Source organism: Mus musculus, chromosome 3 (genome assembly GCF_000001635.26).
Source record: "Mus musculus strain C57BL/6J chromosome 3, GRCm38.p6 C57BL/6J".
NCBI lineage: Eukaryota > Metazoa > Chordata > Mammalia > Rodentia > Muridae > Mus > Mus musculus.
The window spans coordinates 138,120,347-138,141,535 of record NC_000069.6 but is presented as its reverse complement, the minus strand read 5'-3'; the positions used below and the strand labels follow the sequence as shown (position 1 = coordinate 138,141,535).

General features: G+C 42.0%; 1 protein-coding gene across 6 annotated transcripts in view; it reads left to right on the top strand.

The window, feature by feature from the left end:
* The window catches only part of Mttp (microsomal triglyceride transfer protein), a 53,564-nt gene that overhangs the window by 1,883 nt on the left and 30,492 nt on the right, over positions 1–21,189 (top strand). For 2 of the 6 annotated variants that reach the window (NM_001355052.1, XM_006501103.4), the window contains 5 exons: positions 2,540–2,634; positions 7,401–7,536; positions 10,135–10,296; positions 16,291–16,478; positions 17,660–17,803. In NM_001355052.1, coding sequence (NP_001341981.1) covers positions 10,236–10,296; positions 16,291–16,478; positions 17,660–17,803 — 393 coding nt within the window. In that variant the 5' untranslated portion in view covers positions 2,540–2,634; positions 7,401–7,536; positions 10,135–10,235. Of the gene's footprint in view, positions 1–2,539; positions 2,635–7,397; positions 7,537–9,882; positions 10,297–16,290; positions 16,479–17,659; positions 17,804–21,189 lie in introns of those variants that run through there. The other 4 variants (NM_001355051.1, NM_001163457.2, XM_006501102.4 and 1 more) reach the window with 4 other exon arrangements.

The following is a 21,189-nucleotide window of genomic DNA, read 5'->3' as shown; positions in this document are numbered from 1 at the left end:
TCATACTAATGAAGTAGGTTTTAGATGATTTCATCACAAAGGAAACAGTAGTTGGCTGTCTGTGAGCGATGTGACATGTTAAGTGGCTTCACTATAGTGGGCTTTCTCCTGGTCATGTGTAGCTCACAGTGTCATGTCCTATGCCTTAAATGTATGCAGTAACATTTATAGAAAAATTAAGGTTTATGCAATTTAATCACGAATAAACATTGGACATCCTACACAAATCATATCTGTGTGCCAATTTCATAGAGCTGGCAGCCAGCTCTTTGACTGCAGACTGTACAGTAGGAAGAGGGCTACTGGCAGATCAGAGTTCTAGGACACAGCACATGGTTGTAAGTGCGATTGTGAACATTGCACAGACACTCGAAGTTCCAAGTCAATCTGGTTGATTGTTTTTTTTTTTTAATTAGGTATTGTCCTCGTTTACATTTCCAATGCTATCCCAAAAGTCCCCCATACCCACCCACCCCCAATCCCCTACCCACCCACTCCCCCTTTTTGGCCCTGGCATTCCCCTGTACTGGGGCATATAGTTTGCAAGTCCAAAGGGCCTCTCTTTCCAGTGATGGCCGACTAGGCCATCTTTTGATACATATGCAGCTAGAGACAAGAGCTCCAGGGTACTGGTTAGTTCATATTGTTGTTCCACCTATAGGGTTGCAGTTCCCTTTAGCTCCTTGGGTACTTTCTCTAGCTCCTCCATTGGGGGCCATGTGACCCATCCAATAGCTGACTGTGAGCATCCACTTCTGTGTTTGCTAGGCCCTGGCATAGTCTCACAAGAGACAGCTATATCTGGGTCCTTACAGCAAAATCTTGCTAGTGTATGCAATGGTGTCAGCATTTGGAAGCTGATTATGGGATGGATCCCTGGATATGGCAATTACTAGATGGTCCATCCTTTCGTCACAGCTCCAAACTTTGTCTAGTAACTCCTTCCATGGGTGTTTTGTTCCCATTTCTAGGAAGGGGCAAAGTGTCCACACTTTGGTCTTCGTTCTTCTTGAGTTTCATGCGTTTAGCAAATTGTATCTTATATCTTGTGTATCCTAAGTTTCTGGGCTAATATCCACTTATCAGTGAGTACATATTGTACGAGTTCCTTTGTGATTGGGTTACCTCACTCAGGATGATGCCCTCCAGGTCCATCCATTTGCCTAGGAATTTCATAAATTCATTCTTTTTAATAGCTGAGTAGTACTCCATTGTGTAAATGTACCACATTTTCTGTATCCATTCCTCTGTTGAGGGGCATCTGGGTTCTTTCCAGCTTCTGGCTATTATAAATAAGGCTGCTATGAACATAGTGGAGCATGTGTCCTTCTTACCGGTTGGGACATCTTCTGGATATATGCCCAGGAGAGGTATTGCTGGATCCTCCAGTAGTACTATGTCCAATTTTCTGAGGAACTGCCAGACTGATTTCCAGAGTGGTTGTACAAGCTTGCAATCCCACCAACAATGGAGGAGTGTTCCTCTTTCTCCACATCCTCGCCAGCATCTGCTGTCACCTGAATTTTTGATCTTAGCCAGCTGGCAAAGGTTGCAGCCAGATTTTTTCCTTATCACGACCTCGAGGCTGTCTCACATGCCTTTGCCACTTGGGCCAGCTCTACCGTGCTGCTCGGTTGAGGTGCAGGGCCCCTCTCCCAAGCTGCTGGTGAGGGGCCAGGCCAACTCTGCACAGGCCATGGACATCATGGTCCAGGCAGCAGCCCAGCCCAGAGATGTCTGCATGTCTTTTGGTGGTAATATAAGTCAAGGACATCGACACAGACCACTGATGCTGCATGGCTGTGGACATGACCCTCCATGAGAGCAAAGGCTGGGACTTCATCATGGCCTCCTGTGGCAGGGCAGGCTACTCACATCAGGCTATTCCTCTCTATCCTGGTGAATCCAGTTATGCCCTTCATAATGCTCAAACCACACAAGTTCTCTTCCTTTCCCCTTTCCCCTTTCCCCACTGTATACTTGCACGTAGTAGTGGCTCCTGTAGTGGCCAGCCACTTGACTGGTGCTCTAGGTGTCTTCTGCCCTCCTACAACCACAGTGAATATTTTAAAGAAAACCACACGAGAAGATTATGGTTTAATACAGATTGCCCTTACTTAGGTTTTTATGCTTATCAAGAATAAAAGGAACCAGAAAGCAGTGGAAATACCTGATTCCAGGAATTGAAAACCACACAGGGTGAGCTAGTAACCTAGTAATGAAAAAGATAAAACCCAAATCTAAACACTTCAGTATGGGGTATGTCAAAGGATAAGGACGACAACAACATTGGGAGACCTCATGAGTGGAACTTGGAGTAGGTAGGGATGGGGGTTTGTGGATGTTCTTATGTATGTGTGGGTGTTTGTGATTTCCCATGCACGCAGGCATGTGTGTGTGTGTGTGTGTGTGTGTGCGCGCGCGTGTGTGTGTGTGTGTGTGCATGTGCGTGTGTGTGTGGTGTGTGTGTGTGTGTAGTAGTCAGAGGTCAACATCAGGTGTCTTGCTCAATTGCTCACTACCTTACTTTTTGAGAAAGGGTCTCACTGAATCTGGAGAGGAACTACTGGCTAGACGTGTTGGCCAGCAAGTCCCCAGGACCTCACTGCTTCTTCATATTCATCTGGTTTGCAGGTGAGTAGAGCTGTGCCCCCCTAGTTCCCTGAGTGGACTCTGAATGAGTAAAAAACCAAAAAGCAATTATAGAAAGATTATGGAAAGTAGAATTGGGTTATACGTCAATGTATTAAGTATATGTGAGTAATGATGCATGGAATTAAATCAATGGGCAAGAGAAGAGAGAAACAAATGTCAAAGAATCCACATTAATTCATATTACTACTCTAAGGCTCAGGAGAAATGAAACTCCTTTTAAAGAGGTGGTAGAGCGTTGTACTTCCTTCCAAAGAGTCTAGAGAGAAAAGAAGAAGAAATGAGAGTGAAAAATAAGAATAACTTTATATGGAGAACTCTGACAACACCAATTAGCTGTGCGCGCCCGACTCGCCAGCAAAACAGACGCCACAACAGGATCCTTCTGCACACGTTTATTGGGAGAGCTTGATTGCAGAGGCAAAAAGACCCTGAGCCCCAGAACTGGTGCTGCTTATATAGGCGTGTCCACACCCGATTGGTCATGCTTTCAGTACCTCATTTACATGCCTCATTTACATATCTACACCTGATTGGTCATGCATTCAGCACCTCATTTACATACCTCAGGCCAGGCACTGACTCGTCAAAAACTCTACTGCATATGCGCATATTGGTTGTTTACCCAAACTTATGGGTGGTGGCCAGCGGTAGCCAGCGCCATCCTGCAATGGCGTATGTGGCTTCCCACAATTAGCCAAGGACTCATCATAACCACCATACTGACCAATCAAATTGACCTTCTCAAGCTTCGCGATGAAAGCAAACCTTGAGCTCTGAGGTCTTCTACTGGAATAACCATGGGTGCTATTCTGAAGTTTCCAATTGAAGAACCCTGTACAAAATATACCAGGCAGGATTCCTGTAGATAATAGATGCACAGCCAAAAAAGAACCCAAAGGGACATGGCCATCAAATGTAACATACCCTGGATAAGATACTGGAACAAGGGGAAAGGACTAATTAAAAACATATGTAGTCGAGGGCCTTGGAGAGATGGCTCAGCAGTGAAGAGTGCTTTCTGCTCTCATAGAAGAACTAGTTTTGATTCCCAGGACCCACATGGTAGCTCACAGCTGTCTGTAATTCCAGTTTGTTCTGAAAGCTACTGCACATATGATATTCTCAAGTGTAGACATATACACATGAAATAAATATCTAAAACAACAAATGGAATCTTGAGTAACCGTGGTTTTTAGTTAACAACTTATAAATATGTGTTTATTAGTATTAAATATACCACATGGATATAAAATGTTAGCTAGGTAGAATTGGATAAAGGCTATATGAAAAATCTTTTATTATTGTAATTATATTTTGTGACTATAAACCAAGTAGAGTAGTAGAATAGAATATGCAGACTGTAACATATAAGTAAGGTATAAGAAAGAAGATACAAATTATTATAATAATCAGTAATAATTACTAGTTTTGGTGAATTTTCTTTTAATGCTTTTTTGCTCACATCTATTTCTACATTTAAACAAGAAATTATCTCAAAGTATCTGCACCTACTGTTTAGTAGTCTTTTTTATTTTCTTAATTATATATAAGTACACTGTAGCTGTCACTATAGCTGTCTTCAGATGCACCAGAAGAAGGCATCGGGTCTCATTATGGATGGTTGTGAGCCACCATGTGGTTGCTGGGATTTGAACTCAGGACCTTCAGAACAGCAGTCAGTGCTCTTACTCGCTGAGCCATCTTACCAGCCCATAGAAGTCTACTTCTAAAATACAGTAGATCTATAAATAAACATATTTTCATAGTATTTTAGATGGCTTTATGTTGAATTGATCAGCATTAATTTATTGAACTAATTCTTGCCATTGAATAAACATCTAAATTTTTGCTATACCAAAAAATGATGTGACATCTTTTATGTATGTTTTTTGTATACCTTAAGATCAGTTTAATTACATAAAATATTAACATTTAAAGAGTGAATTTCCTCAAATACCACTTCTTTGTTCTTCATCCTAGTTTGCAACTTTGGGTTAGGGTCACTATTTTTTGCTGGAGTAGATTTCATTTTCTTTTGAGACAGGGTCTCTCAATGAATAGCCTTGGCTGGCCTAGAACTTTCTAGGTAGACAAAGCTAGCCTCTGACTCAAAAAGAATCTCCTGCCTCTGCCTCCAGACAGCAGGGATTAAAGGTGGGTGCCACCACGTCTTTTGTGAAATAGATTATTAAAGACATCTTTAGAAGGATCTTTTAGTTATTTTTTTTTCTGGAAACATATTTACTTCTATTTTAAGATCAAAACATTCACACATTATAGATTGCTACGTTGATAATTGTTGACAGGTATCCACTTACAAATTAATATTATTTACTCAGCACATTGAAAACATCATTTTAAAGCACTGACTCTCAACCTTCCTAATGCTGCGATTATCTAATACAGGTCCTCCCGCTGTGGTGACTCCCAACCATAAACGCATTTTCATTGATACTTCATAACTGTAATTTTGCTACTGCTCTGAATTGTAATGTAAACATCGGATGTGCAAGACCCACAGGTTGAGATAGCTTTGAGATAGCTGTTTTAAGGCCTGATTTTCCTTTGTGATGTTAATAATTATACAGTTGTCTGTTTGTTTCCTTTAAGGTGATCTGTCTTCTTATCTGGCTCACGTGACACCCTTTTCTATTGTTCTATTGTTAGTCTGTAGTTCATGTTGTTCTCTCTCTCTCTCTCTCTCCTCTCTCTCCTCTCTCTCCTCTCTCTCTGTCTCCCTCTGTCCCTCTCCCTCTCTCTCTGTCTCCCTTCCTCTCTCTCACTCTTTCTCCCTTCCTTTCTCAGTCTCCTTTCCTCCCCTCCTCTAAATCTCCCTCCCTCCCTCTTTCCCTTAGTCTCTCTCTCTCCTCTCCCCCCTCAGACTCTCCCTCCTCCCCTCCCTCTCTTTATTCTTTTTTTGCATTTTGCAGAGCCCCTTAAATCTATTTGATGACTATGATCTATGATAGGAAGAAAAAAATAGCTCCGCAAAGGTTGTAGACTTTCTGACTTCCAGGACTGGAGGAGAGAATTCTATTGCTCTAAGCTAATAACTCGTTATGACAGCTGAAAGAGTTAACTCAGTGCTCTTCCACATGTTCTGGAAAATTCTTCAAATATAATCTGAAAATACTGTCTTTTACTTGCCCTCTACCCTCCCTTCTTTGACCAATCTTAAATATTTTGTATCTTTTTTTTATTTTAGTGGTTTCTTAAAACTATTGGCTTCTGATTTGGCCGTAAAATAACTCATGTTTATCCCTATAAATAATTTGAATATAAATATAATTGAGTTATGTTATATACACTTTTTAAAAGAAATTTGTACTTCTACTCTATATTGTATTTTAGGCTTGAAACTTCCATTTTAAGAAGTGCAATAAAATTATTTTATCAAAATTAAATTTTTATTTTCTTTATATTCACTGGTTGAAATCACTTTTGCTAGTTCTCTTCAGTCTGTCAAGCCAGTTCTAAGTGACCAGACAAAATGTTAGAATTCTGTTAGTGGTGCACAATGTTTTTCTGATTATTGATAAGTATGTGTATACATGTTTATATGTGTTTACTGAATTCTGTTTCGAAAAACAATGACTACATTTTATCTTAGATTCCAAATGTGTCAGGCTTAGGCCTTAATTCTACTTCCATTAAAGTTAATAATTTAACATTTCTCTATTTTAACAAAGAAAATCTTTTACAATATTTGTTGGAATATATTCTGCCATGCCGTGAAAGACGTCACCAGTCCATAAAAATGTTCTTGTTCAAATATGTTTCTCAGGATTTTTGTCAAAGTCCCTTAGTAAATTACAAATGCCATGACACTTTAAAACATATGCGCTTCCGAGATGTTTTAAAGTGTTTAAGATCTTCCTCCCTCCCTCCCACCTTCCCTTCCTTCTTTCTTTCCCTCTCTGTTTCCTTCCTTCCTTCCTTCCTTCCTTCCTTCCTTCCTTCCTTCCTTCCTTCCTTCCTTCCTTCCTACATGTCATCATTTCTAAGAACAGAGCAAAATGTTCTGATGACTCTGACAGACCTTACTTCTCAGGACTCTCATACATCCTGACTTGCCACATCGATATGTGATAGGGTAACTCATTTCCTTCCAACCTTCAGTGGGCTAAAGTTCATTTATCTTCTAATCTCAGGAAATAAGTTAACTCCTAACAACCTATGATACTCTCAGAGCACAGCTGTACTTTGGAATCTGTTATCCATCATTAATTTCAGTTTCCTCATTTACCAAGGCAGTGTGGTAGCATTGGGTGGTATTGCCTACCACCAAAGGGCTTTGTGGTAACAGTGTTGTGTTACAATGTATTGTCTGTTTGTGCTGATTAGAATTGATCAGTGTGCCCCTGTATTGTCAGCTTGGAGTACCTGTCCAAAAAAAAAAAAAAAAAAGTGTTCTGTTAGGTGTTTCATATCAAATTGTCATAGTCCTATGAAAGACCTGTCCCAATTAATAACAATTTCATCCCAGGATCAAAAATTCTGTAATCCCAACTTTAATATTTTAAGCAATCTCTCTCTCTCTCTCTCTCTCTCTCTCTCTCTCTCTAGTGTTTCTCTATGTAGCCCTGACTGTCCTGGAACTCACTCTGTAGACCAGGCTGACCTCAAACTCCGAAATCCGCCCGCCTCTGCTTTCCAGGTGCTGGGATTAAAGGCGTGCGCCACCACTGCCTGCCTGGCTTATATCTCTCATTTTAAGGTTCCTTTTTCTTTGTTCCCTCAAGTAGTGTTAACCGATTAACCTGGGTCAAGAGGAAATGACAGTCGTGATGGGGAAATGTCAAGTATCAGATGGACGCCAGCTTTTGTTATTTTATGCCGTGCTGTTACTCTTTCCTACTTTGTGTGCCATGCAAAATAGCGGTAAGTTTGGGAGACACATATATTGTTTGCTTCGTATGCTAGAGCAACACAGGACAATGCTTTGTGCTATCCAGAGTTCTCTGAATGTGGAAGTGTTTGGCATTCTTATTTCGTCTCTGCGAGGAGTCTGTTCTCCAAATTCTTTATAAAAAGAGAAATATCTAAGCCAAATATAATAGGCTAATGCTATGAACAGCAGAGGCAGCCTCTTTGTGTGTCTTGTGACGAAATGACTCCTGACCATAGTGCTTTCTTGTGGAAATCAAATGTTCAAGCGAAACAGCACTCACTTGATTAGGTAATCGTGATATGCCTTTTATTGGTTGGACTCTGATACGAACTCCTGACAACGACTAGAACTTTACCCAAAGAGACACGTATCACATACCACACAGTATAGTGATAGCTGTAAAATATATCCAAGTGTGACTCCGAGTGTGACTCTGAGATGAAAATGCAAGGTAGCTCTTAGACACTGGGGTAAGACACAAAATAGTTCTTTATTGTAATAAATATGTGTGTAAGCCTCGGTGACCATGAGGGCTTTCTTTGTCCACCTATGTAGCATTGTGGGAATCTGTGAAAGTGAAAGCAATGATAGACATTGGGGGAACATGTGTTTAATCCCAGAACTTGGGAGATGAGGCAGGAGGATCACTGTGAGTGAAAGCCATCCTGTTTTGCACCGCGACTTCCAGGTTAGCCAGTGCCATCTCAAAAAATAAACTATAGTAACAACAACAGCAACTAAACCAAAAGCAAGGGACAGGCATTTTCACATTACATTGTATGTGCATTGTATATGGCCACCCGGTATCCACAAAATCATTTCTGTAAAGGTTTGGGTTTTTGGAAGTTTGTTTGTTTGCTTGTTTGTTTGTTTTGTGAGCACGCCCTTTCCTGTCTGGCCCCAGGAAAACTGGTAATAGCAAATGAAGTTCTGCTCTCAAGAGGAGGTTAAGGTAATTTTCACCTTTCAATTTTGCATAGGAAAACACACTTCAAAGGACATTTTTTTTTAACTTTTACTTTTTATTTTGTAGCTCTATTGCTTGCTATCTTTAATCTAAATTGTCTAAAAGACTTAAACTCAAGGTTAGGGGAGTGGCAGATTTTCAGGGGAACCAGGATTGCTTTAAGAATTCATTTTATATGTAAAACAAACATGGCCATAAATATTCTCATAGACCAATATCCCAATAACCCTCACTTCCAAACTTCCTTTTTCTTCTACCCAATCGACTTGACTCCCCCACCCCCCTTAGAAGTGTTTATGTTTCTATCAGGACTTCCAGGGACAAATGTTAGCTGGGTCACTTAGTGTGGCCAGAGCTATACATATGAGGGCATTCTCTTGAAAGACGTATCCTAGATAACATACTGTTGCAAAAGTGGTGAGAACTGGGACTTGTCCTCTGAATCTCTTCTTAGAAATGTAACTCAGGCTGGGCAGTGGTGGCACCCTCCTTTAATCCCAGCACTTGGGAGGCAGAGGCAAGAGGATTTCTGAGTTCGAAGCCAGCTTGGTTTACAGAGTGAGTTCCAGGACAGCCAGGGCTACACAGAGAAACCCTGTCTCGAAAAACCAAAACCAAAAAGAAAGAAAAAAAGAAAGAAAGAAAGAAAGAAAGAAAGGAAGGAAGGAAGGAAGGAAGGAAGGAAGGAAGGGGAAAGAAAGAGAGAAAGAAAGAGAGAAAGAAAGAGAGAAAGAGAGAACTGTAACTCAGAAGGAACAACGGGACTCTGGCTTCCCATTCTAGGAACCTGGGTATGTGGGAAACAGGCATCACTTGTCTTTACAGAGGGCCACTCTAGTATCCTCAGTTGGCCTACTGACACACTAATGCTGTCAAATGCTGACTGCCCCAACCCTGACTTTTCTCTCCCATATAAGGACGACGATCTGTACTTCAGGGATAAAAGGCCTAATCATAGCATTATCCTTATCAATGGTGGTATGACTTAGGATAAATTCTGCAATTGGAAGTCATCTTTGTAATGGTTGGTGATAGTATAAAAATTCAAAAATAATCATAGAAGATGTATTCTGGTTCAGTAGGGTTCAACGAGGTTGGGATTTATTGAACCTCACGTTTCCTTACAAATTATAGGATTCTCCAGGTTTGCTGATGATTGTGTACTTGAGCAGAAAAGTATCACAACTAGGTTTTTTTGTTGTAGTTTGTTTTGTTTTGTTGGCATGACTTCTTAGTACTTCGTCTTTTCTGCATATGTAAGACTGTTCACTGGTTTAGTTTGGAATACAAGATAAAAACTCCCTTGATTTTCCTTCTGGGATGAAACATTTTCTTTTCTTTTTTTTTTTTTTTTTTTTTGAGACAGGGTTTCTCTGTGTAGCCCTGGCTGTCCTGAAACTCACTTTGTAGACCAGGCTGGCCTCACACTCAGAAATCCACCTGCCTCTGCCTCCCAAGTGCTGTGATTAAAGGCGTGCGCCACCACTGCCCTACTGAAACAAATTTCTTAAAAGCGAGAGACTACAAACTATAGCCCACCTGCGTTTAATCATTAATAGTGAGCCCTTCCATGAACTTAGGTCCTGATTTTGGAGTTTGGAATCTGACCTTTCCCCTATAGATAAACACTGTTGTCGCCGGTTCTGAAGAGGGTCACTTCCTTGCTGGCTGCCACCACTGCTCAGTGAGTCCCGGGGACTGGATGTGGCAGAGGGAGCCAGCATGATCCTCTTGGCAGTGCTTTTTCTCTGCTTCTTCTCCTCCTACTCTGCTTCCGTTAAAGGTAAGTTTACGTTGCCTTTCCCTAATCTCTCTCTCTCTCTCTCTCTCTCTCTCTCTGTGTGTGTGTGTGTGTGTGTGTTGAAAGAGTTCCTAACTATACAATTTTTGAAAATATATAAGATTGGAATATCTGGGGGAGGAAGTGACAAGGTGGAAAGGAAGACAGAATTTAATTTCCTGCTCTCTTTTACCAAAGTAGAGATTCCTTTCTCATTTCAGCCCTGCCACCCCCCACCCTCCACCCCAGAGCAGTGTGTCTCTAGCTTCAGTTTCTCACTCTTGGAGAGAGTTATGAGCTAATGTTACCTGCTGATAGACACACAGAAGGCAGCTCCTTCATTTGAATTGTAAAATAACCCAGTCTGGTTGCTTAGCACTGGAAGGACAAGAAGAATCAGACCCAATAAAAGGAAGGCATTTGATGACCAAAGAATTAGGAATGAACTGGTAAAGCCTGTATGGACTCCCATTGCTTTTGAAAGGAAGTAGCATAACCTGAGTCAGGGAGTGAAGGAAAATAAAGCTGCGATGTAATATGGATGTAAGAAAGAAGACGTCCTTTAAAAATAGCGATCCTAGTTAACAATTTTTGTTTTAAGGCAAACGTTACTTTAAAATATGAATTAATGACATCAGGAAAATCCTAGAGGAAAGTGATTTCACAAGGAGTGGTTTGAAAGTGTTGTATGGAATGCTGTGCTGTTGTGAAACCTTCTATAGATCCAGCAGCTTGTAAACTCTATAGATCCAGCAGCTTGTAAACTCTATAGATCCAGCAGCTTATAAAGTCTTTGGGTTTTGCATTGTAACCTTGTATAAAGATGTCACTTTTTTATAGTTTATAAAAAGTTATACTGTTAAGACCAATCGCTCTAAAGGCAATCTGTCATGGTAGGATCAACTTCTAGTACTGTGTCCTCTGAGTGATGGACATAAAATAACCACACGCACACTTTAAATCTGTTTGGGACCAATGTGACTTTTGATCATAAAGCAAACTTTGTCTCAATATTTCTCTCTCTCTCTCTCTTTCTCTCTTCCTCTCTCTCTCTCCCCCTCCACCGTGTGTGTGTGTGTGTGTGTGTGTGTGTGTGTGTGTGTGTGTGTGTGAAATTTCTACATGAAAAGGGACTGTTACTACAAGATATTGAGGGCTACAATTCAATTGTTTACCTGAGCAAATGGGGTCTTAAACTAGAGGGAATATTTTCAGTACTTTTAAAAATCATCAGTGGTTAAGATATAACCCTTCCACGCCAGGCGTGGTGGCGCATGCCTTTAATCCCAGCACTTGGGAGGCAGAGGCAGGCAGATTTCTGAGTTGGAGGCCAGCCTGGTCTACAAAGTGAGTTCCAGGACAGCCAAGGCTACAGAGAAACCCTGTCTCAAAAAACAAAACAAAAAAAAACAAAAAAAAAAGATATAACCCTTCCTCGAGTGAAAAAAATCCTTGTAAGTCTTCTCTGATTTGGGAGTGTTATAAGACAGAGTTTTATTGTTTGTCTAATGTGATGTAAACAGTATAATATAGAACCTAATACCATGATTATTTGAAGGGAAAAAATAATGGAGATATAGCAGTTACTGTGGTTTCATGTTTGATTCCCATTCAGTTAACTTAAAAATAGTAAATTCATATACACGCACATGCACTTATACATGCACACACACATGCACTTATACATGCACACACATGCACACACACACGCACATGCACTTATACATGTACACACACACACACACACACACGAAAGCACACACAAACACACACACACCAGCAGCGTGGAGGCACGCCGCCTGTGCATGGGGAAAATGTGGCTTAGAACATGACAACTTGTTGTGTACAAGCTCAATGACAAATCCAGGTGGTTAGAACCCAAAGCTTGTGCAACTGAGAGGCCGTCTTTGAGAAAACACTACAAAAATAGCCTGTGCTTACAAAGGTTACAGAGGAAAGATAAGGGATAAGGGCAGGTCACTGGGGCCCTCTTCCAGAGGCTTTCAAGGAGCCTGGGTGTGAGGGGCCCAGGGCCTATGCTTCTTTGAGTTTCTTCATTTCCTTAAGACTTCCTTATGCTAAGTATCACAAGCATACGATATAGGACTTAGTTCTCTCCCTCTACCTGGAGTCACCTTTGGTATCAGAGACCATGATTTGGTGGTAGATTCTTTGCCCTCAAAATGATTGAGAGATAATGAGCAAAAGGCTGGAGGGGACTCTCCCTTCTTAGGATGAAGGACAGTGTGGAGGGTAGTGATTTGTTGAGTGGGACCGCCAGAGGCTGAAGTTTTCCCCACTTGCTGTTGGTCAGGCTGCTGAGGGTGAATCTGCTCTCAGTGCTGTCTCTGGTTTGTTAATGAATGGCTCTTACTTTCTGTTTGCTTTGTCCCCATCCAGTCCTCAGTTTTAGTCCATTTCATTAATCACCTGTGCATCCCCTCCCTCCTTTTGCCCCCCATTTCCCTGTCAGATTCTTAGTCTTTATTACCTCTTCGTGTATCTCTACAACCCAACTCCCTAAAGAAGCCTCTCTCCGACTCACCTCTGCTCTGCCTCCTTGATTCAGCCAACTAGCAGCTCCATCACACTGTCTCTACTTTGGGAATACAAAATGCCATTATGAGCCAGGCAGTGGTAGTGTACGCCTTTAATCCCAGCACTTGGGAGGCAGAGGCAGGTGGATTTCTGAGTTCGAGGCCAGCCTGGTCTACAGAGTGAATTCCAGGACAGCCAGGGCTACACAGAGAAACCCTGTCTCAGAAAAACAAAAATAAACACAAACAAACAAATGCCTGGAGAGATGGCTCAGCAGTTAAGAGCACTGACTGCTCTTCCAGAGGTCCTGAGTTCAATTCCCAGCAACCACATGGTGGCTCACAACCATCTGTAATGGGATCTGATGCCCTCTTCTGGTGTGTCTAAAGGCAGCAACAGTGTACTCATATACATAAAATAAATAAATCTTTTTTAAAAATGCCATTATGTCCAGTCTTGTTACTGGTAAAGTAAAAGCAAGAAGATATCGGTGTGATAGCTTAAGAATGACTGTCTCCTACACATTTTCCATCAGAAAGCACTCCACATAGCCCATGAACTCAGATTTCATAAAACCCAAGCTTCAAAGTCTGTGTGGGCTGAACTCGGAGTAGTCTCTGTCAGCTTCCTCTCATTCGGTTTGCCTTTCACAATTGCTGTCAGGATAAGATAAGACATTGCGCCGTACTTTTGTACCCTCTATGGAATTCGATAGATGTCTCTAAGGAAGAAAAGAAAGAAAGGTCTTTCTGGCCAAAACATCCTTCCTGGCCACAAGGCAGTGTTTGAACTGCTGCAGAGCACCGGGTTAGAATTCAAACGAGATAGAGAGAGGCCAGGAGAGTTACAGGCTCCGCCCCCTTCTAGATCTTTGGGACTCCATCTTCCTTCGCATCTCAGGCTTAGTGCTTGACGGACCTGGTGCCCGCACTTCCTTTTGTGCGATGCCAGCTTTCACTCATCTGTCACCTGACCCTTCAGGATGCTCACTGAAACCCTTGCCTTTCTTTTGAACCTTTGTCAGAGCATGAACCCTGGAATTGGGTCAACAAACCCTTTAACCTTCCCATCTCACTGTCTTCTGAGTCTCCCTGATGCCCAGAGACGCCTCTTTCAGCTCATCTTCTGCTGTTTTGTTCACTCAGTTAATTCCATTCTTTGCGCTCTTGTATCTGCATAAGCTCTCTGCAGGACCTTCGGTACTTGCTGCTCTTTGTGAGAATGGGAATGGGAGGAGCAGAGTGTGACTCTTGGGACAGATCTGCTCACCATCAGCCTAAAGCTGACCTTGCCATACAGAGGTGGTGTTTGTTCATATTCAGAGTAGAGATTTTGTCTCCTTGTTCACTGGCATGGCTGTCGACTCTAGAAAGCTGCCTGTGTCCTAGGAGTTTCTCAGAACATCCTGTTGAGAATGAATTCCTGGCTCCTTTCCTAGGGATGAAAGAGAACTCGGTCTTAAATGTAGAGGTGTGTGCTAGATGTAAGAACACGATCCTTAGAGCCAGCGAGACACAGTTCCCATCATGCCAGCATTATTAGTGATTTGAGCACTCTGGGAAATTGTGTTATCTCTGTGTCCTGCACTTTCCTCATCTAATGAAGAATAGTAATGGCCATCTCAGAGCCAGACGTGGTGGTGCAAAATTGCAATCCAGGCACCCAAAGCAAAGGGCAAGAGAAAAAAAGAGGTCCAGACCAGCCTGGGCTACATAGTGAGCCCACAACAGAACAAGGTCGAACTTATTAGATTTTTATGACTCAGCACACATAATCCTAAGGCAACATGTCTTGGTCTCTTTTATTCTGGAGATTAATGGTCGTTGCATAGTGTGGGTGGGCAGTATCTGATGTAGACCAGCATGGCCTCAAACTCACAGAGATCCACCTGCCTCTGCTTCCCAAGAGCTGGGATTAAAGGTGTGTAGCATTCCACTTGGCTATGTGCATACTTCTTAAGGGGAAATTAAGTTATGACTTCTGATAGAGTTAGCTGGCAAAGCAACCCAGTAGCCCTGAGGAAGAACATGCATACTGAATCCTTCTTCACAACACCTAGCAAGTGACTCACAGAACATATATAAAGCCAGTTTATGCGATCACAAGCATTTTGTGTCTGAGAAAAAACTGAACCTTCCCCTTTGCGTGTCTTGGGAATAAGTTAAACTGAATCGGAGACTGCGTGAACTTCTCCTCTGTGGTTTTGTTTGTTTGTTTGTTTGTTTGTTTGTTTATTGTTTGGCTCCCAATACTGTATACTATTGGATCGTATACTATTGGATATTAAATATCAAATTTAATCTCATGTTAAGATTTTATGTAATTAAGTGTCTTGTGGGGACACAGATAATTTAAACTTATTTATAGGTGACTCTGAAATGTTCCAATTTTATTTAAAATATTATTAACAGAATAATATACCTGGGTAAGGATTTTACTTATTTACTTATTTACTTATTTATTTATTTGAGACCTGGTCTCACATTGTAGTCTAGGTTTACATGGAACTCACCATGGAGTTATTATTTATTTATTTATTTATTTATTTATTTATTTATTTATTTGAGACCTGGTCTCACATTGTAGTCTAGGTTTAAATGGAACTCACCATGGAGTCCAGGCTGGCATGGAATTATTATATAGCCCAGGCTACCCTCAAACTCATGGGCATCTTCCTGTCTCAGTCTTCAAAGCACTGAACTTCTAAGTATGAGCCTCCACAACCACCAGAGAAATGACTTGTGGACAAGTTTGCTAAGCAAGCTTTCAGAGAAAGCCACAAAGAGAAAGCATTCTTTAAATGCACCAAGTATGCCAACGAAAGAACTGTCTTTCCGATGACTATTGAAATTAAAAATATATTAATTATGATGCTTTAAAGATAGATCTGTGGTTTGGTTAAAAGCACGTGTTGCTCTTCTAGAGGACCTGGGGTTGGGTACCACGCAGTGGCTTACAACTGAATGTAGCTCCAGTTCCCGGATCCAGTGCCCTCCTCGGACCTCCCTGGGCATCGCATGCATTTAGTGTACATTCATGCAGGCAAAACACCCCTACACATAAAAATTTTTAAAGTGAATTACAAATGATCTTACTTAATTTCTAAAGCAATTCCTGTCAAGACCTCTGCTTGACCTATAGTCACATGACTAAAAGCAACGTGTCAGTTGCTCTAAAAGTGTCTTTAATGTTCAGCCAGAGCAATATAGAGATGACTTGATGATTTATATAAATAATGGTTCCTGAAATGAAAACTTGTCTGCGATTCATCAGTTAACTCAGTTATGTGTGGTTTTTAAGTCTCAGAGAAGCACACCATCTTCGGTTCAGCAGGTGGTCGTTAAGCCCCACCGAGCCTCAGTGAGCAGAAAGAACGCAATGGTGGCAAGACAGTATGTTCTCTGGCCTGACAGGTGCCTGATAATTGAAACTTGATCTGTTGTCCCTCTTTTAATGCAGGTCACACAACTGGCCTCTCATTAAATAATGAGCGGCTATACAAGCTCACGTACTCCACTGAAGTGTTTCTTGATGGGGGCAAAGGAAAACCGCAAGACAGCGTGGGCTACAAAATCTCATCTGATGTGGACGTTGTGTTACTGTGGAGGAATCCTGATGGTGATGATGATCAAGTGATCCAAGTCACGGTGGGTGGGCACTTTCTACCAAAATGAAACACAAGACTTTGCTAAGATTAGGTGTCAGACATACATCACCCAGCAGGCTTGTTTTGGGCTCCTGGTTAGACTTGGCTTCTTCTCTTTTACCAAGACAGGTGAAGCATTCGCAGTTTTGAAATTGTTGCTGACCAGTAGTGAGTGTTCTCCAAATTGTCGGAGAGGGATGTTAGGAGATACGTGCTCCAGGCTGCTGAGTAACTGCAGTCTGATCTCCAGGTCTATTTATCATCTTAATGTGAAAGGGACATGGGATTGGAATCCATTCAAAGTGTCCTGGGATGAAGGGATTTGCAATGCGTATCATGCAAGGAACCATGGGGACTGGAAATGAGAAGCATTAGAGAGACCTCACTTAACAGGTGGGATGACTAACGAACGGAGTGACAGGACCTCTACTAGAAAGAACCAAGTATTCCATAGAATGACAGTGTTTGGTCAGCTATAGTGGTTTAGATTTGTGAAGTTTCCTAACATTGATCTATTGTGGTTCTACTTTCCAGAAACCTAATGGCAATGGATTCCTTTTAAAGTTAGGTGATTCTTCTGCAGGTTAATGTCAAATAGTGCACTGAACCAAAGCTAACCAATAGTTTGGATGTTCGTTATAGTGACTTTGATCGCAGCCCAATCTGTTGCTGGTTTTGTTTTGTTTTGCCTTGTTATGTCTGTAGTGGTTGTTGTATTTTCAAAGTTGGATCAGAACGTTCCTCTGAGTCGTTTCTCACAAGAACAGCAAGCTTCCCTGCAGAAGACGCTGCCCACATTCTTGTCCTGTACCTCGGCTGCCCATCTTCCATTTAAAAACACACAGAGGCAGAATGGGTGGCGTGGTTCAGACACGCTACAGACAGGGAAGCGATGAGGTGGGCGGCGACTGCCCAAAACAAGTCAGAAAGGTGACAGTGACACCCGAGAACCAAATCCAAGCCACTAGTTGAAATATAACACCTTCTCCACTCTTAGAAGTGGGATGACGTGGTGAGCCCTTGGAGCTTGGTTGGATAAGGCTCTTGCCGAGTGGCACAAGGGACAAGTCCCATGAGTCATGGTTTGAAAGATGACAACCTCAATTGGTATCCTTCACCACTTTCATTTTCAAGAGGCAGATGTGGGAGTTTTTCCTAATAGTTTTCTTTCCTTGACCTTAGATAACAGCTGTTAACGTTGAAAATGCGGGTCAACAGAGAGGCGAGAAGAGCATCTTCCAGGGCAAAAGTACACCTAAGATCATAGGGAAGGACAACCTGGAGGCTCTGCAGAGACCCATGCTTCTTCATCTGGTCCGGGGGAAGGTAATGGCCCTGGTGTTTTCTTCCATGGCTTCCTAGGCTGCTCCCTTGCAGCAGGTAGAACTCTGAGGGAATCACACCATTACCATCTTTACAGTGGAATCATCTCAAAGGCTGCTGTTGAAACATTGCCAAAGTAAATCAGATCATGCCCTGAATTCTGTTCCCTACCCAGGCTCTCTCTCTCTCTCTCTCTCTCTCTCTCTCTCTCTCTCTCTCAAAAACAGGAAGATGTATTGGCTTATGGATGAGAAACACTATTCCTAAAGTACACCTTATTAACTATTAAATTAGAACCTAATGTATGGAGCTATTATGGAGCTAGTATAACACAGAAAATCATCACAGCATGAGTTTGGATAAGTTCAGAAAATGGAAGGTTAGAGGGTATGTCAATAATATTAATTTGTGAGGCTCTCTGTCTGGGCAAAGCATAAAAGTGACCTTTTTCCTGTGTCATATTGAAGACATGCAGCTTTCAAAATATGTAGACATCTGTTACAAATACGACTTCAGAAAACATCAAATATAGCTAAATGATGAGTGCATATTATAATGTCCATCTAGAATGCCAGTAAGAAAATTCTGCAAGCTTTCAGAAGTTTTCTGATTTAAAACTGAGTGTCAAGCTCAGTCATGAGGTTGAGAAACAAAGATACAAGAGTTTTGCAGGTTGCTTTGCATGTCTCCAAAGTTCGACTTTCTACACTCAAAATACCGACAACAAGTATTTGAATGTAAAAAACATCAGAAACCGGTGTTGCAAACAGGATGCAATTTTTTTTGTTATGGAGCCCTGAGAGAAGGAGTCCGGGGCAGGCATGTGCCAGCATCACGTAAAATGTGAACCCCGGTCTCTCGGAGCACCTTTGTTTTTCCCCACTACTCAGAATCTTCCTATAGATTCAAACTTTGCTTGCGCATCCTTCCTCCTTTTGGGATGCTCACACCCTCTTAGTCAGCAGGAGGCAAGCATTTGACTCCGCATCACTCTTGGTACCCCGGATCCCTTCCTTGGTTCTTCCCATTTTTCTTTCAGCCATCTATACTATATTCATTGCTAATTTTTAGCTTTCAGCAGGGAAACACCCAATCCTGTTTATAGTTCAGCCACTCCATTCCCTGCCCTATGGCTTTCTTCCCCTTCCCCAAAGTACCTTGTGCAGACTGGTTTGTCCATAAGCTTTCCTCACATCCCCCAAAGCCCACCAGCTTTTGGGAGTATTTCTTTTGATGCGTGTCACAGTGCAGTCTAATTCTCCCATGAGGCAGCAACCAGTTTCTCACGAGCGGCAATTACATCATTCTCTCAGTGCATACAGCAACTAACTGCTTATGGAGAAAATTTAATGAATGGAAAGTGGTGAACACCTAAGTTGATGTGAGACTAAATAAGCCAGTCTTGGCTTGTGATTCGTTAGTGATAAGGAAGGAGACCTCTGTGCTCGCAGTGGGCTCTGCCTGAAGATGCTACCAACATTTTCTCCTGGGCTAGTCAGAGACACAGGAGGCTGCTGCTGTGTTCATTCATCCTCCTGTGACCGAGGAGGACGGAGAGTTCTGAGGAGTTAAGGAAATTTCCAAAGGGCGCAGAAGTGGCAGGTCATGAAGTCAGCACTCGGAGCAAAGTCTACGCCCTCGCTTCTTTCTATGTTACCCCGTCCTCACATTGCAAGCCCCCCTGGGCTGACTTGGAAGTTTCCTTATGTCATTTTTCACTGTATGAATTCACTCACTTGATTTGCATATGGCTCCACTTTATTAACACACCACACAGTCCTTTCCTTCTCGGGACCTCCAAGGTGGCAAGCTTCTTGAGTCCATTAAATATTAATTGCATTTATTATCTTAACCACAACCTATCACTTTACAGTGCCTTTGCCAGAAGCTGAGTACAAAGTCTTGTTTTACACACACACACACACACACACACACACACACACACACACACACACACACACACACAAGAACTGGATGCCCTCAGTGATCAAAGGCTGGAAGAAGCTGCCACATCACTATTTTGGTGACACCAGTGTACCAGGTCAGTGGGAGCTGAGGTCTGTGATGACCTGCTGTAGCCACAGGTTAAAGTACATCATTCTATATCTCTTAGCTGTGCAATAAAGGGCTTGGAAAGGCTCTACCCTGTAGACTAAGAAGGAGCCAAAGGGAAGTTCCAGTCCCATCGCTGTTAGAAAGGTCACTGTCGTTTCAGATTATGAGGAGAGAAACTGAGAAAGCAGAGAAAGTGCTGATGGACAATTTTCTTAGAGGACATTTCTACCCTAAGCCAAAATTAAATTCTACTCAAAATTCTTGGGATTTCAAGAAAATCTTTTTTTTTTCCTTCCAGAGCCCTCCTTTCTCCTCTCCGCATTCAAAGCTCTCATATTTACATCATGAACGAACCTAACAAAGTAACTTAGATACATATTCATTCTATATTTTCTTTTTCTGACAGTCCCTCATTGCTCATACATAAGTGCATGGGCCTGACCTGATTTTCGTCTACATGGAATAAACTAAGCTGGGAGTATGGCAGTTCCCTCTTCCTTTCCTTGACACTGAAGGGTGAACGGTGCCTGTGCTCATAGCACAGATTCACTCTGGGCCTGAAATGCTAATCCAGCCAACCAGATAGCTTTCGGATTCCGCCCTTGGTTTCGCTTGTCTGTACTGATGAAATTAAGTCTGCCTCTTGCTGTGTGCTGTTTCCTGGGGTGGATCTCTGTTTACCTCAGGCTTAGCAGCCCCTTTGCAGGGCCTGAGTGTGGTGGTTGTCCACACCACCTTGGAAGCTTCCGGGTTCTTCCCCTATGTCTATTTACTCTGACAGCACTTCTTAACTGTGCTTTGCCTTAGCTAAATATCACAGATAGGATGGTGACTCCGTTTCTCAGGATCGATTCAATTTATTTCTGTTGTTTAGGCAGTGGATATAAATTTGCCTTCTGTTGTCATATCCATTTAAGAGGGGCAACTTCTTCCTAAGGGTAAATATAGTTCCAAAGAAAAAATGGCCCCCAGCTTGACCACCTGATGCCTGGGGTTTCCTTCCTGGCAGTCTGCCTCGCCTCACGCTGAGTTCCTGTGTGGCAAACTTAGTGTACTGTTCTCTGGAAACTCTAGTGACCGTGGATTCTGATCGGAAGTCTTAGCACCTGGACATTTAGAACTCATTTCAGAACTAAATGAAGTTATCAGCTTTATGGCCCGAACACCATAAAGCATACTCGGTTCCTCTTGTGAGATAGTGAATTTAAGATTACTGCTGTGACAGTCACATGGGTCAAACTTCAAAGTTCCAACTTATTCATGTTATCAATTGTTGATTAATTTCGATGTCTGACAAATATGCATAAGAATGGTATCTTCACTTTGGATGAGAT